The sequence below is a fragment of the Benincasa hispida genome, chromosome 11, assembly GCF_009727055.1.
Source record: "Benincasa hispida cultivar B227 chromosome 11, ASM972705v1, whole genome shotgun sequence".
Classification (NCBI taxonomy): domain Eukaryota; kingdom Viridiplantae; phylum Streptophyta; class Magnoliopsida; order Cucurbitales; family Cucurbitaceae; genus Benincasa; species Benincasa hispida.
The window spans coordinates 13,799,798-13,827,009 of record NC_052359.1 but is presented as its reverse complement, the minus strand read 5'-3'; the positions used below and the strand labels follow the sequence as shown (position 1 = coordinate 13,827,009).

The 27,212-nt window shown below is 33.3% G+C and overlaps 1 protein-coding gene across 3 annotated transcripts; it reads right to left on the bottom strand.

Annotated features, from left to right (window-relative positions):
- Positions 1 to 35: 35 nt before the first annotated feature.
- Positions 36 to 27,212, bottom strand: LOC120090271 (GDSL esterase/lipase At5g55050-like). Of its 3 annotated transcripts, none has more exons than XM_039047837.1 (5): positions 26,911 to 27,212; positions 24,115 to 24,251; positions 9,380 to 9,625; positions 1,330 to 1,579; positions 36 to 404 (listed from the first exon to the last, which is right to left on the bottom strand). In XM_039047837.1, the coding sequence occupies exons 1-5, from the start codon at positions 27,161 to 27,163 to the stop codon at positions 184 to 186; spliced, it is 1,107 nt and encodes a 368-aa protein (XP_038903765.1). In that variant the 5' UTR covers positions 27,164 to 27,212; the 3' UTR covers positions 36 to 183. The 3 variants fall into 3 exon arrangements, with proteins under 3 accessions (XP_038903765.1, XP_038903764.1, XP_038903766.1); XM_039047836.1 differs by having other exon boundaries at positions 37 to 404; positions 1,330 to 1,594; positions 9,380 to 9,613; positions 26,911 to 27,211; XM_039047838.1 differs by having other exon boundaries at positions 40 to 404; positions 9,380 to 9,613; positions 26,911 to 27,210.

Below are 27,212 nucleotides of genomic sequence, written 5' to 3'. Positions count from 1 at the left end.
TTAATCAATTCATTTAGTTTTCTTGAATTTTTATATCCAAATATCAAACCATATTCCTGTGCAATTCCGAAAGAGAGAACCCTACAAGAATAATGAGTCAACTAAACCAAATAAAGAAGTCCTCATAATTCATATACACATTTGTTTATCTCCACAAGTGTTATGCTTCCAAATTTGGTTGATTTAAATAGCTATAAGGGTTTGAACATTGATGGGGAAAGTGTATGTTTGTGGTCCATTGAATATTAAATCAGAAAAAAAGTGATGAGCTTGTTGTGTTGGATGGTACTTATCCCAAAATAAATGCTTGTCTCTGTTGTTGCAATAAGATACTTTTGGAATGCAAGCTACTTCAGCCTTTAGTCTACCAGACCCACAACATGCTACTTTAACTTCACTAAATCCTGACAATCAAAAAATAAAAGTCAAAGAAGACAAATTTATAATTAAATTATTACCAGAATTAAATTAAATGATTACAACTTTAATTGATGCTAAAATTCTACTTGAAGCTATCTCCACCAAAAAATTTATTAACCAAAAAAAAAAAAAAAAGGCAGAACATGTAAACATGTCTTTTCTATGTATTTTTCTTTGTATGTGTACTAGGTAAATTTACACATTCTTTATTGACTTCTGTTATAAATATATTCATTAATTCACCTCATGTTTGGCGACTATTTAAAATAAATCATTTTAAAAAAAAATTAAAGTGTTTCATAACCATTTAAAATAACATTTAAAACACTTTTAAAGTGTATTTTAAACAATTTTTTTATCAAAATAGTTTAAATAAAAATATTTTTTTCAAGTTAATCTAAGCAAACCATTCATCTCTTTTTATTCTTGTTTCCTCTCTCAATTTTAGTGATCAGTACTTTGAAGGAAATGATTTTCAAGAATGTATATGGTGTTACCATAATTTAAGTCCTGTTTGCTAACCATTTTATTTTTTATTTTTGATTTTTGAAATTTTTGCAATTTTACCATGTTGTTTTCCTTCCTTCTAAGTAAAGATTGGAATTTTTAGCTAAATTCCAAAACGACACAAGTTTTGGATAAAAACTAACCTTTTTAATTTTTGAAATTTGGTTTTGTTTTTGACAACACTCCGAGATAGAGATAATAAAACGAAATCAATAGATAAAAATAGTGTCTATAACTTATTAATTTTCAAAAAACTAAAATAAAAAATTCAAATAGTCATTAAGGCATTAATCACTACCTCTATTTGAGCAAATAGAAAAAGAAAACTTCAACTAATTGAAAGTTTGCTTATAGAGAAAAGTGTGAAAAAGGGAATATAGAAAATAGGAAGAATAAGCATACCAAAAGAAGTGGGTTTGTGAATGGTGCTAAGCATGATAGAGAAGCCATCAAAGTAGGAAAAATGAAAGCCAAATAACTCATCTTTGAGTTTCTTAAGCATTGATGTGAGATGTTGATTGAACACAAATGCCCACCGATTCATTTCAGAATTGCATCCTTCAGTGAAGTTTTGGTATCTCATTGCTGGGGTGCATCCAATTACCCCCACACCAATTACCACCAATTTACGTGCTCCATTTTCATACAATCGCTGCCATAAATAACACTGAATATGTCATCACATTAACTATCAAAGAAAGCGAGTAAAGTAAACGGTATAGGTGTATCAATTAATGATAATTTGAGATGAATACAGAAGATAAAAAAAGGGCAATCTGAATCTGTATTTTTACACCACCAGCAATCTTACATTTATACCAAATGAAATTAAAAGGTTATTTAACACTTTCACAGAGTATAAATGTATTACTTGCAATGTTCCAAGCAAAGACAAACAGTAATGGAAAAATATAAACTTTAAAAAGATAAAACTCAAAGTTTGGTAACTCAGTTCGGTGATATACCACATTTAAGGACAGTGTGTCCGGAAAATATACTTTTTCTAATATATAATGTCAAGCGATTATGATATTGTATTTATTTGTAAATAGATGGTAAATTCAAAGACATACAAAGAGCTCAACTCGATGGATAATCACTTAGGCTCTAAGTGTGAGACTCCCTCTCAAAGAGACTTAGGCTCCCCCTAAGCAATAGTGTAAAACCCTAAAATTTCACCTAAGTGAGTTAGATTGGAACTTGGTTAGTAAGGAAGCTTGAAGAAGGATAAAAGAGGAGGAAAATACCTTAAGTGTTGAAAACTAGACCTTGAAGACTAAAACATAAGTTGTAGTCAAGTGAGGTTTTAGGAGACAAAGTTTTGGCTACGTGTGGAAGGCATGCGTTGATGCCATGTATTGGGATGAAGGTGTGAAAAACAATGGCCTTGCCATTTAAAGTTTAGGTGATGACATTACCATTAGAGGTTAGGTGAGCTTATTGATTAAGTGTGGAATGCATAAAGACACCATTCGTTGGTGTGAAGCACGCGGCCAAGACACCAAGCAATGAGTGTTGTGCTTGGCAAGTCCATGATGGACGCCTGGTGTGGATTGGTCGAGCAATGACAGGGAAGAATTGTCTAGGCAGGGGCATGAGGGACATGTCAAACGCAAGGTGTTAGCGGAGGGTAAGGAGCATGCGCTACACAAAGACTTAAGAGGTTAGGGAAAGGCGTTGGCCAAGGCAATTAGAGGTTAGTTGATCGCATGAGTGGGCGAGGCAATGCCTTTGCGTTGAAGCCATGTGATGGCTAAGTCATCTTGAGGTTAGGGAGGGCCTCATAGGACACATGTGACAAGGTTGGCCTAGGCAAGGAGGTTTGTGTTGTATGCATGATGGACGCATGGTGTGGGTTGGTTGTGTTGTATGCAATGAAGAGCATGCGACGACCTATGTGTAAATGATGAGCGCATGAAGTAATGTGTTAGCTAAAGAGGGTATGCGCCAAGGGTAAGCCATGTGTGGGAACGAGTGAGCGGCAAAAGGAAAGTATGTGATGGTCTTAAAGTAGTCTAGGCACAAGAAGGGACCAAGCATTAAACAATGACATGCGTTCATGAGAGGCATTTGGTGGAATACGCATTGACAAGGCGTTACTTAGAGAATAAGGTTAAGTTAGCAACTCATTTGGACAAGTGGCTGATGAAGGGTGATTTGGGCTTGAACTAAGGCGAGGTGGAAACATGAGAAAACATGCAAAGTAAAGGCTTTGCGTTGGCCAAGGGTCATGAAGACACTTTAGGGCAGAGGTGTTAAAAGAAGTCGTTGCTAGCATAAGGGAGGGGCACTTGGACATGCGAGAAAGGAGGAGGTGTCAAACTGTGGGCAAGTTTGGACGCCTATAAATAGGGCAGCTTGGGGGGCTTAGTTTTAACAAATTACTTGTGCAATTTTAGTAAACTTAGTGTGAGAGTGTGCAGAAAGGAGTGAAGCAAGAGACTCTTGGCTGCCATTTGAATTGGAGTTGTGAGGAAAAAGGAATCGGCGTTGTAAGGCTGAAGGCCCAGATAGACGCATAGCACTGCGCAGACCCCCATCGCCTGTCGCCCAGCAGCCCATCGCCCAGCCCTGCCCTCGCGTCCTCGGTAACACGCAGACGGCCAACGCCAGGCACGCATGGACGCATAACGCCGGGCACGCGAATGCTCATCAGCATGCACGACTACATGACTGAGTGCCCCAACACACGCTTGTGCGCATCCCATCGCCCAGCCTCGCGCGCACGATCGCCCAACACATGCCCAACCTTGTGCGTGTGATCGCCCAACGCACGTCCGGCTCTGCGCGACGCCCAACGTTGCGTCCTGCCCACCCTATACGAAGCTTGACACCCAGCAACGTCCAGCTGTGCACGACAACGCCCACCTTGCAGCCACAACTCCCATCAGCCTACAAAATAATCTCCAAATGCTGTGTTTTGGGACGTTAGGCCTATTTTGATATTTTTAAATGGGGTAAACTGGTTATTTTTACTTTTAAGTTATTTTTTGGATTAAAATGATATTGTTGGAGGAATTTTTTACTAATTTGGGATTTCTTTGAAAAGAAGTGAATTTCAAGGAAATCCGGGTCAAGAGATATGTTAGGAGAATTTCTAAGGAATAACATGAGGACTATGGGTGGTTATATATATATGTATGTTATTATATATATGTAAAGTTTGAAAGATTGACATGATCGGGAAATGCGTTTTTTAGGATTTTATTGGTTGATGTGATCTGTGTTATTTTGCTTGTTGTGATTTGCATTAGAAATTGGGATTGTACACAGGGAAATTGTTAGCGTGTCTATAGCACGTCTAATTGGATATTGTCGACATGTGCACATTCGACGAGCTATAAGGGTACTAAGATTGTTTCCACATCATTCATATCGAGAATTCACAAGAATACCCGAGGAAATACATGATCATGCCAGGGATAGCCAGTTACCAGGCTGGAAGGGTTGCATTATGATGTGTGAAAGTTGTTTTCCAAAAAATGTGTTCCTTAAACAAAACTTGTTTTCATTTGAAGAGTGCCACTCATTGGGCATTCTAGCTCACATTTTCTGATGTTCTATCCCCTCATCCCCCCCCAGGTAGCGGGAAGAGGAACTTTCTGGGAAAAGCCACCCAAGGTCTGGAACTGCTACTCTCTCATAGTGCAGACTCAGATTGGGTTATCTTTGAAAGTCAATAGGATTGTTAAAGCTAATATTGTATGTTAATATAAACCTTTGTAACTATTCATAAAAATTAATTAAGTTTCATACATATTAGTTATTTGTTAATTGGTATGAAGTTGAGCAGTTGATATCACAAAGGTGGTATCAGCTATCTTCACATCTTCTTTCAGGTATGAGAGAAAAGGGTCGGGAGACGGTGTGACATGAACATATTAGTAAACGATCATTTATGTTTCCCCTAAGTTTAAGACTCCTTCTCAAATGTAATTTTTCTACTTTCAAATGAAGATGATTAGTTCACTTGACGAACTTAGGCTCCCCTTAAGTTTAAGAATCCCTTCTCAAGAATCAATTAGCCTTAGACTTCGAGTGAACTGTCATGTGACCTTTATCCTAGCTTTTTTACACTGGCAGGTGATGATTTAATTACCATTAAAGATGCTTGGAATGAAGATTCAACAGAGTGGTGCCTCAAATTTCATAGACCTCTGATGACTACCAAAGAAGGCACCTGGAACCAGATTTCAGATGTTTGGACTCACCCGAGACCTGGCACTGAAGAAGATCAAATTCGATGGAGAATTTCAACTTATGGTTTTTTCAGTGTCAAAGTCATGAAAATTTCTAATCTATCCTTATTACTTTAAACATGGATGTTGGTTCTCTTTGATCAACTCATCTCCTCGAAAAGTGCATCTTTTTTATATAGATTCTATAAAGTCGAAAACCTTTGGGCTGTGTGACTTTTAACTTCGGATTTGATAAGGCCTAAACAGAAAAACACTTCTGTTTTAAATGACCTGAATTTGAAAATTCATAAGTAACATGCGTGGTAATGAAATTGTCACGTAGCTGAAGTGGTAGTTTACAAAAACATACAGCAAAAGAAAACAGGATTATTAGGCATTCTAATTCCTTAATTTTTGACATCAAATTAAGCATATTCTGAGGTATTAAGAGGGTTTCATTACATACCTTTGAAGATCCTTTTCAAACACGAACTTGAGCTGCAATGTTCTCCAAATCTCGTGGTGGACCACCACTAGAGCTTCCCTACTATTCTCTATAAGCCTTAGATTGAGTTGTGAGACTCAAAATAAGCTTGAACTTAGGAAAATTGAAGGAGAGGTTTTCTAGTTTTTTAGCTTGTTGAAGAACAACTTCTTCAACTTTAAAAAACTCATAAATTTAACAATTGCATCCTCTTTTCCACTCAATCAAGAGTGGTTTTATTACATGACCCTCATGCAAACTAATCACTTGAAGTGATACCAGATACTCCTTGAATTTGGTGATCGAATTATGTGTAAGAAGGTGACTAACTTTCTTGATTGAAAGTGGGAAAATTTCACATTGAGATTTTTCTCAATTTCAATTCTCCTTTCTTATTTTGAAAATTGATTTTCAAAATAAATTTTTTTTCCAATTTTTTTTCTTTAATTAAAATTGAAATTTTATTAGTTTTACAAAAATTAATTCAATAATCAATTTTTCTAATAAAATTAATAATTAATAATTAATTAAACAATTTAATTATTTATATTAATTTAATATCAAAATAAGATTAAATTAATTTGTCACCAAATCCATCACCATGAATTTCTATTCATGAAATTAATATATAAATCATATTTATATATTATTCGATTCTCCAATTATGTTTAATTCCAAAATTAAACGTGTAATTATATCACATATAATTACTAATTCCCTTAATTCGAATTTGAACGTTTCAAATCAACTTGTCATGTTATTAAGGCCAATCCATTTGTGAGCTAGTAGGGGGACCTAATGGATCTACAGATGCTCCAACGATCAGAGATTAATTGGCTAAACTATTTACACCAAATTAACCCCCATTTCTTAACTATCGGGTCACTCCACTAAAGTCCAGTAGTTGCACTTCCTTCACTGTAGATATGTTGTGTCAACTTGATATGACCATAATTAGTAAGTTCATCATTCACAGGTTGTTCATAATAACGGTTGGATCACAAAAGGCTGTTTTACCCCCAAGATTACCTCTTGTTCCTTAAGTCCCACTTATCCTCTAATGAACAATTGGTTTGTGATCCGATCATCAAACTGAGTCCCTCTCAGGACAGTAAGAGAAGAGGGCCGATTCAAGACCTAGAGTCAGCATTTAAGGGAACAACCTCTCTACTATCCCTGAAAGTGGGTAGGAGTGAATTCCATCTTGCACCCTATGTCCCCAACTATCTACTCAGTCTTACTCCTGAAATGGGAGGTTTATTGAGTCGGCACTGTTGAGCCAACCCTCACCCATGTAAATCTAAGGATAATTCTGAAATAGGAGTTCATAGTCTCGAGATTATGGTCAAGTTACCTAAGTCATAGTTTTGAAATAGTTAGTCTTAAATAGTAAACAACATTATAAAGTAAGAGTGACTTATTTCTTGGTCTGATCTTATGCAAACTCATTGCACAGGATGCCCTCACTTCTCATGTCATGAACGAATCAAGATCACTTTGTTTGTAGCACTCTACAACTCTTTGTAACAACTAAAAAGTGAGTCGTATCCAATAGTGTTACCAGAATAAGGCACCCAACCTTATTCGTATACTAAGATCATTTTGATTATTTACTCGAACCTGATCCACTTTTATATCTCCACATAAAGTTCAAGTACTCATATAATAGTCATGGATTTTTTTAGTTTATTAAATTTTATTTCTAAAATGAAATAAGCAATTCATATATTGAATAACAACTTTATCGATTTATAGAATGAGTTTATTGTCTACAAACCACGAGTTTAAGGACATAAAACTCAACAGATCATTAAATAAGTAAAAAAACTTTAACTCTTCAATTTGATTTTCATTTTTAGAAATTTGATATCTCTCTTTAGGGCTCTTACTTGTTTTCTCTCTGTTGCTTCTCTAGATCTTGATGATTTTTGTAGAATCAAAGAAATCAACATGCATCAAAGAAGTGTGTAGAGAAAAAAGAAGATCTACACAATAGTTGTAGTGGTTCAATCATTTTTTACTTACATCCACTTGTATGATTCTCACTATTATTCAAGCTTTAAAGAGTCTTTCTCTATGTTTATTTACAAATTCACACAAAAATGAGCTCTCACTCTCTTGATTTAATTTCAATACATATTTATACAAAGAGTTAGTTAAATATAGCAGTCTTGAGAAGTTATTTTTTTGTTTTGGTTAACTTCTCTAAAGATGCTTTGTTTTCTTGTGTGAGGTGAGCTGGAACGAAGAGATTCAGCTGGAGCTTGATTTGTTTAAGTAAATTTTTAGCCCATTTCTTTTTACAGATTCTGCTGCATAAAGGCTTGAACACTAGGGATAAATGTCAGGTTTTCTCTCCTATAATGATGCTTAGCCCGAACTGGTGCATTCTTTGTAAAATGATGGCAAAACTGCTAAACATGTCTTTATGCATTGCCCTTTCGCTAAGCAACTGTTGGCCAATCTCAAATCTACCTCCTCAAACCCCCTATTGGGGCTTGCCTTTGGTCTCTTTAATGGGAGCGAAATAGAAGAACTTTCAATGAGGCTAAAACCCTGGGACACTTATGGGAAGACCTTATCAATCTTCCTTCTCGTCGGAGTACTAGATCTAATTTATTTTGTAATTATGATGCTTCTTGTATAGCTCTCAATTGGAATGCTTTCCTCTAGCCTATCCTCCCCTTTGTACTTGCACTTTGGGCTTCCTTGCCTTTATGTATTCTCGTTGAATTAATGCATCATTTTGGATCGGGGCGTGATGAGGGCGCTATGAATATGCGAACTTAGTTGAGATATCCAAGTGCATCTACTAATCCCCGACCTTTAGTACTCTTTCAAAAAAAAAAATCAATTTAAGGTTCAAGACAATCTAAAACAATACCTCAAGATCAACAAAACTCCTTGCTTTAGAATCTTTAGGATTGACAGATGATCAAGTTGTTTAGCCACCCACAAAAGACAAAACTACAAATCAAAGACATCAGTCGGCAACCCTAGCAAGAATACAGTTTGATCTAAAATAAGCACAGTGGAAAAAGGAAAACAACCCCACTGAAAATCTGCAGAGCTTAAAAAAGGAAGAAAATCCTAGAAGCATAATTACGTAGGATTTTCCAGATAAGGAAAAATAAACTGCAGAATCAGAATCCCGAGGTACACCTTTGTAGGACATATCCTGAGACATCCAGCGAAACAGCTCATAGAACAAAAATCAAAACATCCTTAAACAAATATAGTCAATTCCAATTCTCAAACACCAAAGAGTCAAAGAATAATGAATAAGAGAATTACCTGAAGAAACCGTCTAAAACACCATGGACACGTGTCGGTTTCCTATTTACTAATAAATAACAGAAAGAGGTCGAAGGCCAACTAGTCATTGTGCTAAACCAACCCTTAGGCCCCATAACCCAAGGACTGAGTTGATTAGTGTTTGCAAAAATCTTAGGTCAATTCTCATAAATACGTCATCATCACTCAAAGGAGATGTAAGTCCTACCGAGTTCTCAACTCTCTAACACTAAAATTTACTACAATTTTCTTTCATTATTTGACTAAAACGTCCAAATGTATATAGTAAGTACCATACTAATATGCCGTTATTTTTATTTTGTAGGTCACTACTTACTATGAAGTTTACAAGTTTATTATTGAAGCACATGCAAGTCAAAAGTCAAATATATATATATATTACATCCACATATAAGGGGTAAAGTTATATCTTTTTTTCTTATAAAATAAGCTACGAATATAATAACACCCACATACATATCCTTTGAAAACATACCTTTAATTGCTTCTCGAAATGTTGAGACATTAAGTTCAAATACTGTGGAGGAGTGTAGATTTTGTCAAGGTTGGGTGATGCAAAGTAGGCAAATATGTCGTTGCTTCCAATTTCTATCAAATATAGAGATTTGGATGCATGTGCCTTTGCTTTATTCACTCCCAAATCTCTCACCAACGCTTCATATATAGAATTGTAGTAGACCACTTGCTTAGATAGTGATATTGACGTAACCTGCAAAGGAAACTTAGCAACATTGAAGGGCTATAACTCAATTGTTGGAGCATCAAACTGAAGATATGTAGATTGCGTATTCGATTTATGATAGTTGCATTTTTAGTATTTGATCCTCTTTTTTCCTTCTCATCCTAAAAAGTTACTTGATCATATTCAAATTAGCCCAATTCTGTGGTTAAACATAAGATAATTGTAGTGGATTGTACAATTGGTTGTTATATTTATAAATATGTCACACATCTAAATAATTTGCAAATATGACATTTTTTAAAAATTTTGAGTTTATCGACATTGATAATATCATTTATATATTCCATTAGTGATAGGCCATTTTAATAGTCAATCACAAATATACCTTTATCAATGCCAAACGATTTTTTTTGGTCTATCACTAAACTACCATTTTTGTTGGGCCTACACATTTGAGATTATGAACTGTAAAGCCCAAATGATAAATTGTAGGCCCTATTTGCTGATCCAAATCGTGAACCCAAGTTATTTTGCCCCAAATTAAATTGGTTTGGTAGAGAACTTAGTCCTTCTTTGTCTATGATCTTCCAGCTGATGTGCACCATGTGGAATATCCCACTATCTTTTGCCTGATGGAAATGAATGACTATTCTTGATTCTGATGGGAATTTCAAAATAATTAATCTCTTTCTCTCTCTCGTTCTCTCTATCATTTTGCAGAAACTTTGCTAACCCTTTTCTTTCTTTCTGATTGTTATGAGCGATTACTGAGTGAATGAAGACGATGAAGAACATGCAATCTTGTAAAAGAAAAGAGAAGGAAGAGATCTACACGATGATATACGTGGTTCGGCAAACGATGCCTACATCCACGGGAAGGAGAAGAGTTTTTATTCAAGAGCTAAGTCACACCTTTTTCTTTTTACAGATTTAGAGCTTTCTTGTAAGCTTTTTATGTCGTTACTACAAATTTGTAAATGATGATTATTTATACATGTGTTTGATACAAGTAGTTACAATAACAAGCTGTAAAGAAAAAGAAATGTGAACAGTTGTTGAATATATGGTTGAATGTTTGAGCTTATTTTACTTCAAACTCCACCTTAAGCTCAACATGCAAGCTCTTCTCCTTCTAGATTTGATATGTCTTCACCCTTTTTCAGGAAGCTGGAAGCCGATCTGACTAAGACAGATTGCTAGCTTGAGCTTCGACACAGGTTTGGTAAGCATATCAACAGCATTCTCGCTGGTATGAACTTTTAACACTTCGACTTCACCTTTTTCTATTCTGTCTCTTACAAAGTGATATTTAATATCTATGTGTTTGGTCCTTGAATGGTATTGAGGATTTTTGGAAAGATGAATGGCACTTTAGTTATCATAGTAGATCTTTACTACTGTTTAATTAATACCAAAGTCCTTCATCAACCCCTTTAACCACAAAGCGTCTTTTATTGCTTTTGATAAAGCCATGTATTCTGCTTCTATGGTTGATAATGTTGTGATTGACTGCAAATTTTCTTTTCAACATAATAAATTTGGATCATATAAGAATAGATAACCTGTTAATGATCTTCTTTTGTCTTGGTCACCTGCAAAATCTGAATCAACATATCCATATAGCTCTAAATCTGTTTCTTTTGTACTTTGATATGTTAATTTTGACTGTTTAGACCAAATTAAGTATCTTAAAATCTATTTTGTTGCTTCCCATTGCCTTTTTCCAGGGTTAGACATATATCTACTGACAAGACTTGTGCTGTATGATAGGTCTGGTCTAGTAGATATCATTAGATACATTAGACTACCTACTGCTTGATTGTATGGAATTAATTGCATTTGAGTCAAATGTTCTATGTCTGTTTCCTTTGGTGAGTTTTCTGAAGAAAGTTTAAAATGACTAGCAATAGGTATAGTGACAGGTTTCGCATTAGACATATTAAATCTGTTAATAACTTTTTCACAATAGCTTAATTGACTAATGGTTAGAATAGAGGAAGCCCTGTCTCTTTGAATTCCAATCCCAAGAATCTTTTTAGACTGACCTAAATCCTTCATGTCAAACTCTCTATTTAGGAGATCTTTGACATGTTTTAAATCCTCCTTAGATTTCTCTACTAGTAACATATCATCAACATATAGTAGTAGATAGACTTTGTCCTTATAGGTAGTTGAATTAATATAAGAACAAATGTCATAAAAACTTCTTTGAAATCCAATATTCTTTATGCAATCATTAAATCTTCTGTACCAGCATCTAGGGGATTGTTTAAGACCATATATTGATTTGTTTAGGAGACAATATCGATCTTCCTTCCCTCTTTCTTCAAACCTTTTAGGTTGAACCAAATAGATAACCTCTTCTAGATTTCCATGAAGGAAAGTTGTTTTAACATCTAATTGATCTAGTTGAAGGTTGTACTGAGCAACTAAAGATAAAAGAAGTCTAATAGAGGTTTGTTTTGCTAATGGTGAAAAAATTTCAGAGCAGTCTATGCCTTCCCTTTGGGTAAACCCCTTAGCCACTAGCCTTGCCTTGTACCTAGGCTTTTCTTCTTTGGTAGCACCCTCTTTTAGTTTATATATCCACTTAAAAGCTATAGGTTTGCATCCTTTAGGAAAAGAGGCTAGGGTCAAAGTATTATTGACAGTGAGTGATTCCATTTCTTCACACATAGCTTGAATCCAAGACCTAACATTAGGACAATTTACTGCCTCTTCAAAAGTAGTTGGTTCTTGGTCATTAGGAGCTATTGTGACATTTAAGACTAGGTTCATGTAATTAGTTTCAGTATATCTAGCTGGAGAAACTATCATTCTTCTTTGTCTATCCCTATCCAATGAATACTGACTTAAATCATGTATAACTTCAGTATTCTCAGTATGCTCACTTGAGTTTTCCTCTTCTTCTTCTTCAGTTTCATTAGGAGGGTTATGACTAGTGGAAGAATCTTTAGGTGTCTCCACCTCAATCCTAGCAGTACTAGGGCCTTTAGAAACTTCATAAGTTGTCTTCTCTTTCTGTATAAACATCTCTTTTTCTTTAAAAGTGACATCCCTACTTATGACAAACCTTTTCTCAATAGGATTCCACATTTTAAAGCCTTTAACACCTTCTGAGAACCCAACAAACATACAATTTACTGCCCTAGACTTTAGTTTCCCTTGACTTTGGTGAATATAGCCAACACATTTAAATACCCTTAGATTTTCTAGGTTAGGTGGATGTTTTGTCCATTTTCCTTCAGGAGTTATAATGTTTAGGGAGGAATGAGAACACCTATTTAAGGTGTATACAGTGTAGCTTGCTGCCTCAACCCAATACTTTTCACTAAGGATTACATCTTAAAGAAGACATCTAACCCTTTCCATGATTATTCTATTTAGTCTTTCAGCAACTCCATTCTGTTGAGGAGTAAATCTAACAGTCCTATGCCTAGTTATTCCTGTTTCCTTATAAAACTTGTTGAACTCTTTACTACAAAATTCCAGTCCATTGTCAGTTCTTAGGCATTTAATTTCTTTAGAAGTTTGCTTCTTTATCATGAGTTTCCACTCCTTAAACCTATCAAACACTTGGTCTTTAATTTTAAGGAAGTAGACCCAACTTTTTCTAGAGAAGTCATCAGTGAAAGAAAGTAAATACTTTGAGCCACTTAGGCTAGGTGTAGAAGCTGGACCTCATAGGTCAAAGTGAATATAATCTAGGATAGCTTTTGTGGTGTGTTGTGCTTTAGTGAAACTTTACCTTGTGGCTTTTCCTAAAACATAATGTTCACAAAAAGTTAGATTTTCTGAAATACCTTTAGGTAGAATCCCTTGTTTAGATAGGACTTCTAGAACTTTAGCACTAATGTGAGACAATCTCTTGCGCCAAACATCAGCCTCTGTGATCTCATTTGTGGTGGCAACATATGCCACTGTCATCATTTCAACTCCTTTGACCACAAATAAGTCATTTATCTTTTTCCCAACTAGTATCACCTTAGAATCTTTTAGCACCTCAAGGGTTCCTCCTTTACCACTGTACTCACACCCAATTGCATCAAGCATACCTAAGGAGATCAGTTTTCTCTTAAGAAGTGGAACATATCTCACATTCCTAAGAAGTTTAATAGTTCCATCCTTAAGCTTCATAGAAACAAAGCCAATGCCTTCTATCCTATAGTCTTGGTTATTTCCCATATAAACCATTTCTCCTTCAATTTCTTTAAAGGTGTTAAACCATGGTCTCATTGAGGTCATGTAGTAGGTGCATCCAGAATCTAGGACCTAATCATGTTTTCCTAGAGAATTTACATGGTTGGATTTGTCTAAGGTTGAGGCTAAAGCATCTGAGTAGATAAAAGAACCTTCTACAATAGATTCTTCGAGCTGTTTGCCTTTGGAGTCATTTTCTTTCTCTTGGTTCTCCCTCTTTAGGATAAAACTATCTTTTGATTAAATGTCCTTTCTTCTTGCAATATTACATTTTAATTTTTGTTTAGACTTATTATCTTCTGAGTTATGTGGTTTTCTGTCCTCTGAGTGATTTTTCTTAGAGTTTCCTTAGCAAATAACCCTTCACCACAAGGATGATCCTTTTTATCAATCTATAACTCTAGCTCTCAAGTTCTTAGGGCTGATATTATAGTATTAGTACTTATACTGTCCCTTTCATATTTTAGAGCATTTTTAATTTCCTTATAGGGTTTAGACAAAGAATTAAGAAGCACATAGGCCTCATTCTCATCACCAAGTTTTTCTCCTAAGGTTTTGAATTCAGTAACAATTTTCTTGAACTCATCTAATATCAGTTAAAGATTTGAATCCATTTTAAATGTAAAGAGTTTCTCCCTAAGGTACATTTTACTAGGAAGATCTTTTGTAGCATATAATTCTTCCAGTTTAGTCCACATCCTATAGGTTGTTTCTTGATCTAAATCTTGTCTTAAAATACTATCACTAAGGTTTAGGACTAATGTACCCTAAGTTGCCAGCTCCCAGTCTTTTTTTTCTTAAGCTGTCACTGTGGCAGGGGAGTTGACGGGTCAAGGAGGGCTCTGTGAGCCTTTTGTTGGTCAAGAATTACCTTGATTTTGGCCTTCCATAGGCCAAAAGCTCCTTTGCCATCGAACTTCTCTACTTTGAATCTTGCTACTAACATCTTAGAGTGAAAAACTTGAATCTTCAAGAACTGCAATCTTGTAAGTCTTTTACTCTGATACCACTTTGTTGGGCCTACAGACTTGAGATTATGAACTGTGAAAGCCCAAATGATGAATTGTAGGCTCTGTTTGCTGATATAAATCGTGAACCCAAGTTATTTTGCCCCAAATTAAATTGGTTTGGTAGAAAACTTGGTTCTCCTTTGTCCACGATCTTCCAGCTGATGTGCACCATGTGGAATATCCCACTATCTTTTGCCTGATGGAAGTGAATGACTATTCTTGATTCTGATTGGAATTTCAGAACAATTAATTTCTTTCTCTTTCTCGTTCTCTCTATCGTTTTGCAGAAACTTTGCTAACCCTTTTCTTTCTTTCTGATTGTTTTGAGCGATTGCTGAGTGAATGAAGACGATGAAGAACATGCAATCTTGTAAAAGAAAAGATAAGGAAGAGATTTACACAATGATATACGTGGTTTGGCAAACGATGCCTACATCCACGGGTAGGGGAAGAGTTTTTATTCAAGAGCTAAGTCACACCTTTTCTTTTTACATATTTCAAGCTTCCTTGTAAGCTTTTTATGTTGTTACTAAAAATTTGTAAATGATGATTATTTATACATTTGTCTGATACAAGTAGTTACAATAACAAACTATAAAGAAAAAGAAATGTGAACGACTGATGAATATATGGTTGAATGTTTGAGCTTATTTTACTTCAATTTTAATTAGTAATTTATTGAAAATTAGGAAAAAGAATTAAAAAAAATAATGCAAAACTTCAACAAAAGATTTAAATTTTAGAAACTTTGAAACAAATTTGAAAGTATTATTTATTGAAATAGAATCTATTTTTTTTTTTTTTAAAAAAAACAATAGTTATGGCTAGTTATGACTTAGTTTCAGCTTTCAACTTCCATGTAGTGAAATAGAATCTAAATTTTGTTTTAATTTAGAAAATCAATAGTAACTTTCAATTATATATGCTTCAATGTTGTGAAAACTCTCGAATTGATTCTTATGATTTGAGTTTTATTTCAATTGTGGACCATTATGGGGTTAAAATTTTCAATTTGGTCCTCGTTTGTTAATTTTTTTCCTTTTTAAAGGACAATATCAATTTACACCCCTCAAGTTTGGAGGTTATATCAATTTAAACCCTAAACTAATAATTGTATTAATTTAAACCCTAAACTAATAATTGTATTAATTTAAACCCTAAACTCTAGAAGGTGTATCAATTTAAATCTTAAACTAATAGTTGTATTAATTTAAACTCTGAACTCTAGGAGTTGTATCAATTTAAGTCCCAAATTAATAATTATATCAATTTAAACTTTGGAGTTTCATAGTTATATCAATTTAAACCCTTAATTATTATGTTTTAGTTAGGTAAACATCATATAAGACTTATAATTTTATCAATTAAATCTCTAAACTTACATAAGTGAATCAATTTAGACTCTTACACAAGATTTATTTGAAAATCGTCTATTCACATTATAATCGCCAATTTTGTGAAATCAACATTTGTAGAAATCTATACACGTATAAAAATTCGGGGCTATGCAGTACAAGCTGCCATACTATTCTGAACATGGTTCCCTCAAAAAGTGTTTCAGAGAAACCATATGAGTTATAGATATGACGTAAAGGTAGTTTACGTCACTATAGAATCTGGGGATGTCCGACACACGTGTTGGTGTAAAACCCTAAGAAATTGGAACGACTTTCAAAAGTATGCCTATTTATAGAATGCCCTGAAGAAACAAAATGTGGTCTATTTTATGATCCTCAAGAAGATAAAGTATTTTTATCGACTAATCTACATTTTTAAAGGAATACCACATAAGAAATCATCAACCTCGCAGTAAACTAGTATTAAATGAGATGTCCAGTAAATCTACAGATAAATCAACAAAAGTTGTTGATCAAGTTGGTCCTTCAACAAAAGTTGTTGGTCCATTATATTCTTCTCATGAATTGAGAATGCCTCGACATAGTGGGAGGGTTGTTCAATAACCTGACTGCTACATGGGTTTAACAGAAACTCAAGTCATCATATCTGATGATGGCTTAGAGGATTCATTGACCTTTAAACAGGAAATGAAAGATGTAGATAGAGACCAATGGATAAAAACCATGGACCTAGAAATAGAGTCAATGTACTTCAATTCTATATGGGAGCTTGTAGATCAACAAGATGGAGTAAAACCTATAGGTTGCAAGTGGATCTACAAGAGAAAGTGTGACCAAATTGGTAAGGTACAAACCTACAAAACCAGACTCATGGCAAAAGATTTTACCTAAAGAGACGGGGTAGACTATAAAGAAACCTTCTCTCCTGTTGCCATGATTAAATCTATTATAATACTTTTATCCATTGCTGCTTTTTATGATTATGAAATATGACAAATGGATTTCAAGACAATCTTTTTGAATGATCATCTTGATGAAAGTATTTATATGTCTCAACCAGAAAGGTTCATTGAATAGCGTAAATAACAACAAGTTTGTAAGCTTAAAAGATCCATTTATGAGTTAAAACAAGCATCTCGATCCTGGAATATAAGATTTGGCACTGCGATAAAATCTTATGGCTTTGAATAGAATGTTGGCGAACCTTCTATTTACAATAAAATAGTCAACAAGACTGTAGCTTTCCTAGTACTTTATGTTGATAATATCCTGCTCATTGAGAATGAGACAAAATTCCTTGCTAATGTAAAAAGATGGCTAGCATCGCAATTTCAAATGAAAGATTTAAGAGATGCTCAGTATGTTATTGGAATCCAAATTGTTCAGAATACCAAAAACAGAATGCTAGCACTATCTCAAGCATCTTATATTGACAAAGTGTTGTCAAGATATAATATGCAAAATTCCAAAAAAGTTATGCTGCCTTTTAGACACGTAATTCATTTATCTAAGGAACAGTGTCCTAAAACACCTCAAGAAGTTGAGGAAATGAAAAGAATTCCTTGTGCATCAACAGTTAGAAGCTTGATGTACGTTATGTTCTGTACACACCCAAACATATGCTTTGCAGTCAGAATAGTCAGCAGGTTTCAGTCCAACCTTAGACACAACCATTGAACTACTGTTAAGAATATCCTCAAGTATCTTTGGAGAATGAAGAACTATAGCTCGTGTATGGTTCCAAGGATTTGATCCTTATGGGATACACTAATTATGATTTTCAAACTGATATATATTCTAGCAAATCTACTTCAGGTTCAGTATTCTCTCTCAACAGAGAAGCTATAGTATGAAGAAGCATCAAACAAAGTTGTATTGTTGACTCCACCATGGAAGCTGAATATGTAGCTACATGTGAAGTAGCTAATGAAGCAGTATGGCTCAGAAAATTCATGACTAATTTGGAAGTGGTTCCAAATATACATCTATCGATCATCATGTATTGTGATAACAGTGGAGCAGTTGCCAACTCAAAAGAATCTAGAAGCCATAAACGCAGAAAACACGTCGAGCGAAGTATCATCTTGTCAGGGATATAGTACATCGAGAAGACGTGATACTCATGAAAATAGCCTCTAAAGATAATCTTGTTGATCCATTTATGAAGCCCTCATGGCTAAAGTGTTTGAGAATCATCTGGTAGGACTGGGACTACAAGCTTCATAAATCTATGGCAAGTGGGAGAATGTCAACGGTATATAGATGCCCTAGTTTATTTTATTTTCTCTCTTTTTCTCAACATTGTATATTTATGCATATTTGTAACTCAATGGAATTTTAGTTCGAGGGGGAGATTGTTGAGAATGTCCTAAAACTCGTAGTTTGTAATTTTTAAACATATTTTATTTTGCAATAAAAGTATTATTGAGACTTCATTCAATAAAAGTGTTATTTAAATTGTATTCTATTATAAATTTCAATAAACAAACTCATGGATATAGTCTGAATACTTTAACTTTGTGTAGAGATATAAAAGAGAATCAAGTTTTAGTATATAGCCAAAAAGGTCTATAAGTATATGGATAAGATTGGGTACCTCATCCTGGGGATACTTTGGATACGACCAACTTTGTATATTGTAATTGTATTCTCTAATGCATTCCATGTCCTATGCATATTTCACATAAAGAGTAATCTGATGACTCATTTCAACAACGAAGCGGTGATTCCATTCTTTTATCGTGCAACCAAAACATATAGAACATCTAAATTTGAAATCTACTGAGCTAAGCTCCAACAATTTAACGGGTGACATGTTACCTAGAGGAAATCGAGTTATAACAGTAGGCAAGAGTATCAAGTTCACTGCAGGCATGAAAAATGACCATGAACATCGTAGAATGTCTCAATAAAGTATGGAAAGATGCTCGAGAACTTCCTATCACAAAACTGTTGTAGCACATATGTGATTGGCTACAGGGTTGGTTCTACATTCGTCGAATGAATGTAATTACATGCACAACCATCGTGTTCGACTATGCCTTCAATCTTCTTAAAGTAAAGGAAGCAAACTCTAGAACCTATTGTGTTTCTCCAGTTGACATGTATGTAATGAATGTGGACGGTAGGTACATGGGGGAATGGTTGATCTTTAATGAAGAATTACAGTAAGTTTTAGACTTTACTTCTTTCGCTTTAAAAAGATCCAAGGTGCATTTAAACACGATGGTTAAGCATGTAATTGCATTTGACCGACGAATGTAGAACCAACCCCATAACCAATCATGTATATGCTTCAACAGTTTTTTGATAGGAAGTTCTCAAGCATCTTTCAATTTTTCATTGAGACATTCTACTATGTTTGTTGTCATTATATCATATTGACAGTGAACTTGATAGACTTTTGCCTACAATTGTAACCTAATTTCCTTTAGATAACGCATCACCCTGTCAAACTATTGCAGCTTAGTCTAATAGATTTCAAATTCAGACATCATATATGCTTGGTTACAACATAAAGACTGAAATGAACACTTCATTTTTTAAATGAGTCGTCAAATCATTCCTACTGTGGTATACGTATAGGGCATGGAATGCATAGGGAATACATTAGCAATTTCTTTCCCTATGGACTTGTGACGATTTGATATAACGACCAATCCTACAACTCACCAGTTGCTTTCAAGTTTGTCATAAACCAATTCCAAGATGCACTAGTCTCACCATCGATAATATCGAATGTAGGGTATATGTTGTTATTATCATCAATGACATACTAATCAATAACATACCCATGTATTCTCATGCAAGTGGGTGTCATCCACAACAATCATAAGACGAATGTGGTTCATGAATCCTTTAATATAAGGTCCCAATGCCATTAAGAGATATGTGAAATATTATTTTCCATTCCAATCTTGAATACACTACCTAGATTGAAGTTTTTATGTTTCACCATATGCATTAATAATGGCATGAGATCTTTCTAGCAACCCTCATGGGTACACCAATGTATTCTCTCTAATGCGATAAGCCTATTCATAGTTTATATTTACTCCATAATCTCCTCGAATTTCTTGAATTATATCTCTTAGACGATATGACCATTCGATTTGTTCATATTTCAACTTAATTAAGTGTTCAATAACACAGCTCTTAGCTCTTCGATGATAATAGCTCTAAATTTAAAATGCACAAGTATGTTCACTAGGGTACATTGTCATCTTGAAATAATCAGTTCTATCCAATGTCTTTGCATAAATTCTTCAATTATAAGACTTATCTAAACAACAAACACTTAATAACGTCTTCATTGACTTCTTTACCAAATAATAAAAATTCTTTCTTATCGCAAGCATTGACAATTTAATCGACAAATCATACTTGCAAAATAAAATTTGACCGACATGTATATCCTCGTCATTCAGCCAATCATGTAGTACAATCATCAAGTCATTATAAGATGGTCCAACCATAGAATAATTTGATTGAGTTGGAGTTGAGGGCATTGCCACAGGTGGAATGAAAGTAGATGGTGTTGGAATTAGATGTGGTCCATCTAATTATTCATGTACATGGTGAAAACAATAATTTGGAGTACATCTTAATTGGAGATTGCATTCAAGATCATGTGAATTAACGTGATCAATGCATGATATCCACCCCATGGTTCATTCCTATCATCCCCTAAATTACACAACTCGATATTCTCATCAAGTGTAGACATGGTTTGCATATTTTATGTCGAATGTGTCGGGTCTAGAAAACCAAAGTTTTGATTCGTTGGAATGATTGGATTGTCTTGTGATAACTTGTAGAAATACAAGTACTCAGAATAATGAGGCTAGATATACGCTGAATATGTGTTGATAATACTAAGAATTCATGTTTAAAGCTATATTTGTGTTGAAGTACATTTGAAATTCATGTTGACCGCATATCATGATTTAACCTACAATAAGTATTATATTTTTCAACTGATTGCAGGATCTATCCGTATGTGCTGAGCTCTTACCTGATGAAAGAACATTTGACCGCATGTTTTGGGATCTCTGATACAATCCCAGTGGATCTTCTGCCATAACTTTAAAACGTGTTGACCATGATAGCAGTGCTGAAATTCTCACCAGCGAAATCAGAGATGGTGACGAATCAAAGTAGAATACCCATAGTTGTCAGCGCATGACTCTATAAATAGAGCCTTGATGCCTGTGAAAAGGAGTCGTGTGGGGAGAGAGATGAATCTTTAGCCAAAATCTTTGGACCATGAGCAAGAGCACATTTGAAAGCATCCTGGAGCATTCTCCCACTTTCAAAATACCCTCTGGTTTATCACAAAAAAAAAAAAAAAAAAAAAAAAAACTCGTTGGAGTAAGTGCTTGAGAGAGTCTTTTCCATTTCATACTGCCATTAGCTTCAGCAGCAGCCTTAGCACCCCATCAGACTAAAACAAGAAATTACTTATAACTGCACATCACTTCTCACTTCTCACTTTTCCTTGTTGTATTGCATTTTGTGATTAAGACATTAATTCATTTTGTAACTGGCATCTCCTACTTCTATATATTATCATGACTACTTTCATCATCTCATCTATCTTTACCATTTCTTTTTCCTTTGCCATGGGTAACTAAATTCCACAGGGTAAAAGGGAAGCTTAATACCATGAGCTAAGTTTATGTTTTGAGGGTTAATCTTGTTTACTTAATGTATGGCTATGTAATTCTTGTCTATGATCACTCATAGACTAGTCGAGTAGCTATAACCAACAGCCCGAGAGGGTAAATAGTTGTGGAACTCACTATGTAAAATAAGAAGTGTTTTTAGAAATAGAAATAACCTTATGCTCAACACGACATCATTCATGTGTCATAGAGATATGAAAAATGTGGCTAGCCATCGAGAGGTGTGTGATGAATGGATGTTAAAGAGCATGGATTACCCTTGATGTTAGATTTAGGAACTTGGAATTGACTTCCCCCAACCCTACTTTCTCTATTTATTTTCCACTATAAGCTAAAGTTGTCGATTTCTTAGAATTATCGGGATCATTCTTAAGTTGCTCATCGCGTGCTTAGTTAATTTCATTGTATAGGTTCATGTTCGCATGTCTTTAATTTCTTTTCCTCCGTTGTAATTTAATTAGCTCTCGCCGCAAACACATTAACCACACAAACATTTTAGTAAACAAGTCCCTGTGTTTGACCTCAGTTCTCACCGAGAAACTTATATCTTATTTATACTTGGAGTTGATATATGAAAACTTGTGACAAACACATAGCTAAATGCATAACATAGCTACAATCTGGCGCATAATTTATCTCAGTATAGTATCATTCCTAACACAATCCAAGCATCAACACCTTGCAGTTACATATTATCAATGTTCACTTCCTGTATCATTCAGTGTCACTAATACAAACAACGACATTCAAGATGCATCACTGCCTTCTGAGAACAAACTAACATCTTCATAATTAGTAATATCCATTAGGAAAGCTAGGACCAAGAGGTTGTAACAATATTTTATGTGTATTTCAAACCTATATGATTCGATATTTAGTTGTCGGTGCAAAAGACAAACTAGTTGGCTACAAGTTATATATATTACTTATAATCTTTAATTCTTTGATGGCACTTCCAACATAGTTGCTTTCAATCTAGTTTCACTCCCCACCATAGTGCACAAATATGCAAAGTAGCATGATTGAGCCTATAATAAGACAATTAGGGACAACTAGCTCTCAATGACAAGAAAAGGTTTTTGGTCACTAAGCAAGTAGTATGCGATCATTGACAACATGATAAACAATTGTTTACATCTTGATCAACGATCACTTGCCATGTGATTAGCCATCGCATCCCAACTATGAATAGCAATGGTGTACCATGTGGTCAGTGATCACTATTCACTGGTACATGATCATTTACTTGTAGTGAGCGATCCTATGCTATGTAGGCGATATCACTTATCGTTTACTTGAGTAAGATGAATGATCGTCTTCTTTCAATATACATTTTTTCTTGCTCTAAAACCCACAGAAAAAAATGCAAAGAAACTTATAGATGTTGAATGTATGATATTGGTGAAAAATAAATGTTTACAGAGAATGGAATGAAATATTTGTATTGCATTGAATGAAGTTTTGTGGTTGTTGAAGAGGAAGAACAAAAGAGACCAGGGGGAGAATTGGATCATTCAGTATCGAGGGCAAAATTCGTATTTCACTTCTAAAAAAGGTAAAAAGACATGTTTCGAAAAAAATGTCAATTACATAGAAGTTTTTTTCAGTCAATTTGGGCAATTTTCTGTTACTTTGGAATGCGGATAGTCATTTAAAAATTGAGGGCAAAATTGGCATTCGCATTTAAAAAGGATAGAAAAACACATGTTTTCTAAAAAGTAATCAATTGCATAGAAGTTTTTAGGTATTGGATCATTTTGGGCAATTTTCCCTAAATCTATTCGTATATGTAATTTCTAAATCCATCTAATTTGTAGATATAAAAGGTAATCATAAGTCAGATTCAATCAAATTGTGTGTAAATACTAAGGGCTCTGTCTTATTTTGCAAAACTCAATAAAAAGAATATAAACTTTTCTTTTAATAAACGAATATTCTTTGAAGAAACTTGGTGAATGCATGATGCACCCATTCAGCCATGTTATGTGAGAATATAAAATCTTAACATAACAGAGAAATTGAGAAAATATCATTTAATTTCATTAGGCAAACTGTCCCCAAACATAATTGTAATTATATCGAACTGAGTTACCAATTTTTGTGTGTTCATTCTTCTATTTTTTTTTTATTGACTATTTGTCTCATATGTAACTTAATTCTTTAGATTCACCTATTTTTAAAAAACCATGAACTCCCAAAATTATAACTCATTCAAAAACTAGCTCAATTAAAAGTATTTTATGTGAGTCACATAGAAAGGATAATATTTTACTTACAAATATTTGATTTGGTTGTGGAATGATTGTGGCTCCTCCAGAGGCAAAGTTGACGCCTATGTTGATGTTGTATGTATGACTTCTATTCTCAATAATTGAAAGATACGATGACGCACTAGCCAAACCCACCTTCTCAGCTATGCCATATGAACATAATAACATTAATTAATTAATCAATATTATGAAAAATCACATGTACTCAATTGAAAAAAAATATTTTTAAGAATATTTAAAACATTCATTTTATTATTTAAGTACACATTTGACTCTAATTCTATTTGATAGTTGGAAGTTTAAAAAGTGATTTAATCCTTGAAATTTGATATGATTGAATGATGACCTGAGAGTTAAAGTATATTTACGAGACTTTTTTTTTGTTGATATATATATATATATATAATAATATATATAATATATATATATATATTAATTATATTTATATATCCAACATAATTAATATTGAGCTAGGATTGAAATTTAATCCTAAAAAATTAGAATGAATTAAATATATCACATTTGAAACTTCAAAACTAAATGATAATTAATTTTAAAATTTATAGATTAAACAAGTTGAACCCAAATTAAATAATTAATAATATATTAGAGGAAGAAAGTTGATGAAATTATCCAAAATATGTACTCTTTTTTAGTTCTATTTTTCGTTTTCTGAAGTTTCAATATTTTGGTCAATGATATTATTAAATTTTTTTTATTTGTATTTATAAAGCCTATCTATTTTCAAATGTATTTCAAATAAGTATTGATCTACATGATCTTAATGGCCAACCTCAACCTGTACGTAAACTAGTTGAGGGAGATATACTTTTGACTAAAAAATAAATTGTTAAAATTAAAATCCTCATTTTCCCATGTTGTTATAACTATTTTTTTTAATTTTAATACTTAGTATAACTTTTGTCCTATATTTTTGACTTTGATTCGTTTTTGTCTCTATATTTATAAAATGTTTACTTTAATCTTGTACTATCAACTTTAGTTCATTTGAGTCATGTGCTTTCAAAATGTCTATTTGGTCCTTTTGCTTCAAAAAGGGACAAATTTTGTCCTATCATTTTAATTTAAGGAACCAAAATAGTCACTTTTAAAATATACAAAACATAAAATAAATTAAAGTTAAAAATACAAGATCAAATGAACCAAAATTTTAAAAATATGTTAATTAGAATGAACATTTTGAAAGCATAAATATGAAACTGAACTAAAATAAAAATTAAAGAGAGGAATGGGGATAAAAGAAAATCTTTATGCAAAATTTATAACCTAAGCCAACCTACAAAAAGTTGTGTTCGAGAAAATCAATAAAATTATTAATAAATTAGAAGAAAATATATATGTCGCTAATCATTTATTGAAGGTAGGTTGAAATGTTCTATGCTACAATAAATCTCTATAGAATTTGGTTTGACTGTATTTTAAGAGGGTTGGTGAATAAAATAATGACTCACATTAAATTACGAACAATATTGGTGAAACTCTCATTTAATTTTATTGTTTCTAGAGTTTTGTAATCGTTTGATGACCTCATTTAATTAATTATAGCAGTAAAAACTCACATTAAATTACGAACAATATTGGTGAAACTCTCGTTAATAATTTAATGAGAGTCATTAATCGTTTGATGACCTCATTTAAACTCTCATTTAACTCTCATTTAATTTTATTATTTTTAATTAATTAATAGAAATTGATTGAATGATTGGAAGTGAGTTTTTAATGAAAAATCGAGGTTAAAAATATAAAATCTTGAAATCCAGAAATCAAATTGAAACAAAATTCAAATCTTCAGAGTAAAATTATAACATTTTGAAACTTAAGGACTAAATTGAAACAAAATTCAAAACTGAAGAATTAAATGTGTAACATTTAAAAACCTAGAGACCAAATAGAAACTAGAGTTAAAATCTAGAGATCAAAAAGGTATTATTCCCAATAGAAAACATACAACAAAACCTACATTTCCACAATAATAATTTGTTGTTTTTCATATAAAAAAATGTTCGGTTGGTGGTAAAGAATTAAAAATTAAAAATAACACCCAATGATTAAAGTATTGATAATTGTTTTAAATGACAAAATTGCTGGAAATATTTTGAGTGTCTATCAGTAATATATATACAATGATCTTTTGTTATATTTGTAAATAGGTTGGTTCATTCTCCTATATTTGGAAACAGTCTTTAAAATATAGCAGATATTACATTACAAAGTTATAGAAATAAAAATAAATAAATAAAAGAATTTAGCCCTTAAATTTTAGTCCTGGTTTTCATTTGGTCTTTAGGTTTCAAAACGTAGTATTTTTACTTTTAAATTTTGAGTTTAGTTTCAATTTGGTCCCTAAAGCGTTATGAGTTACACTTTAATCTTGAACTTTCAATGAAATACTCACTTTCAGTTCTTGATGTTAATGTCTATTAATTAACTTTACCAGTTGTTCATCACTAATAAAATTAATTAAAAATGTTCACACCTTGATTGGTTTTAATTAGTTTAACAAAAAAATCAATGACAAATACCAAAAAGTTCAGCAAAAACTTAAGGGTTATTGCAACCTATATGGGCAAAATGAGAACGAAACTCAAGATTCGATAATAACATGTAACATTTTAAAATTTTTAGACAAAATAAAAATTTAATTAAAAATATAAGGATAAAAATGTAACATTTTAAAATTTTAAGGCTAAACGGAAACTAAATTTAAAACTTAAAAATTAAAAAGGTGGGTTCCAAAAAGAAAAATATAAGGTATTTGATGGGGTATGAGTTTTTACTTACCAAGAAAATCAGCAGGATTCTTGCCATTACAGAACCTTCCGGTGGGTTTTCCGGTGGGAAAGTCAATGCCATTAGGATAAAAGTTGGCTTTCGCAGCAGAAAAATTGAGATAATTATTGTTCCCAACGTCCACTAAAGAATCTCCAAACACATACATCGCTGGAACCAAAGCAGCCTCCAAAAATGTCATATAATTAAAGAACATGAAGATGAAGAAGAAGAAGATGAGGAAGCCATGAAAATTTGAAGCCATATGAGCCAAACTTCAATACTCTATATTTTCTAAGTTATATATATGTAAA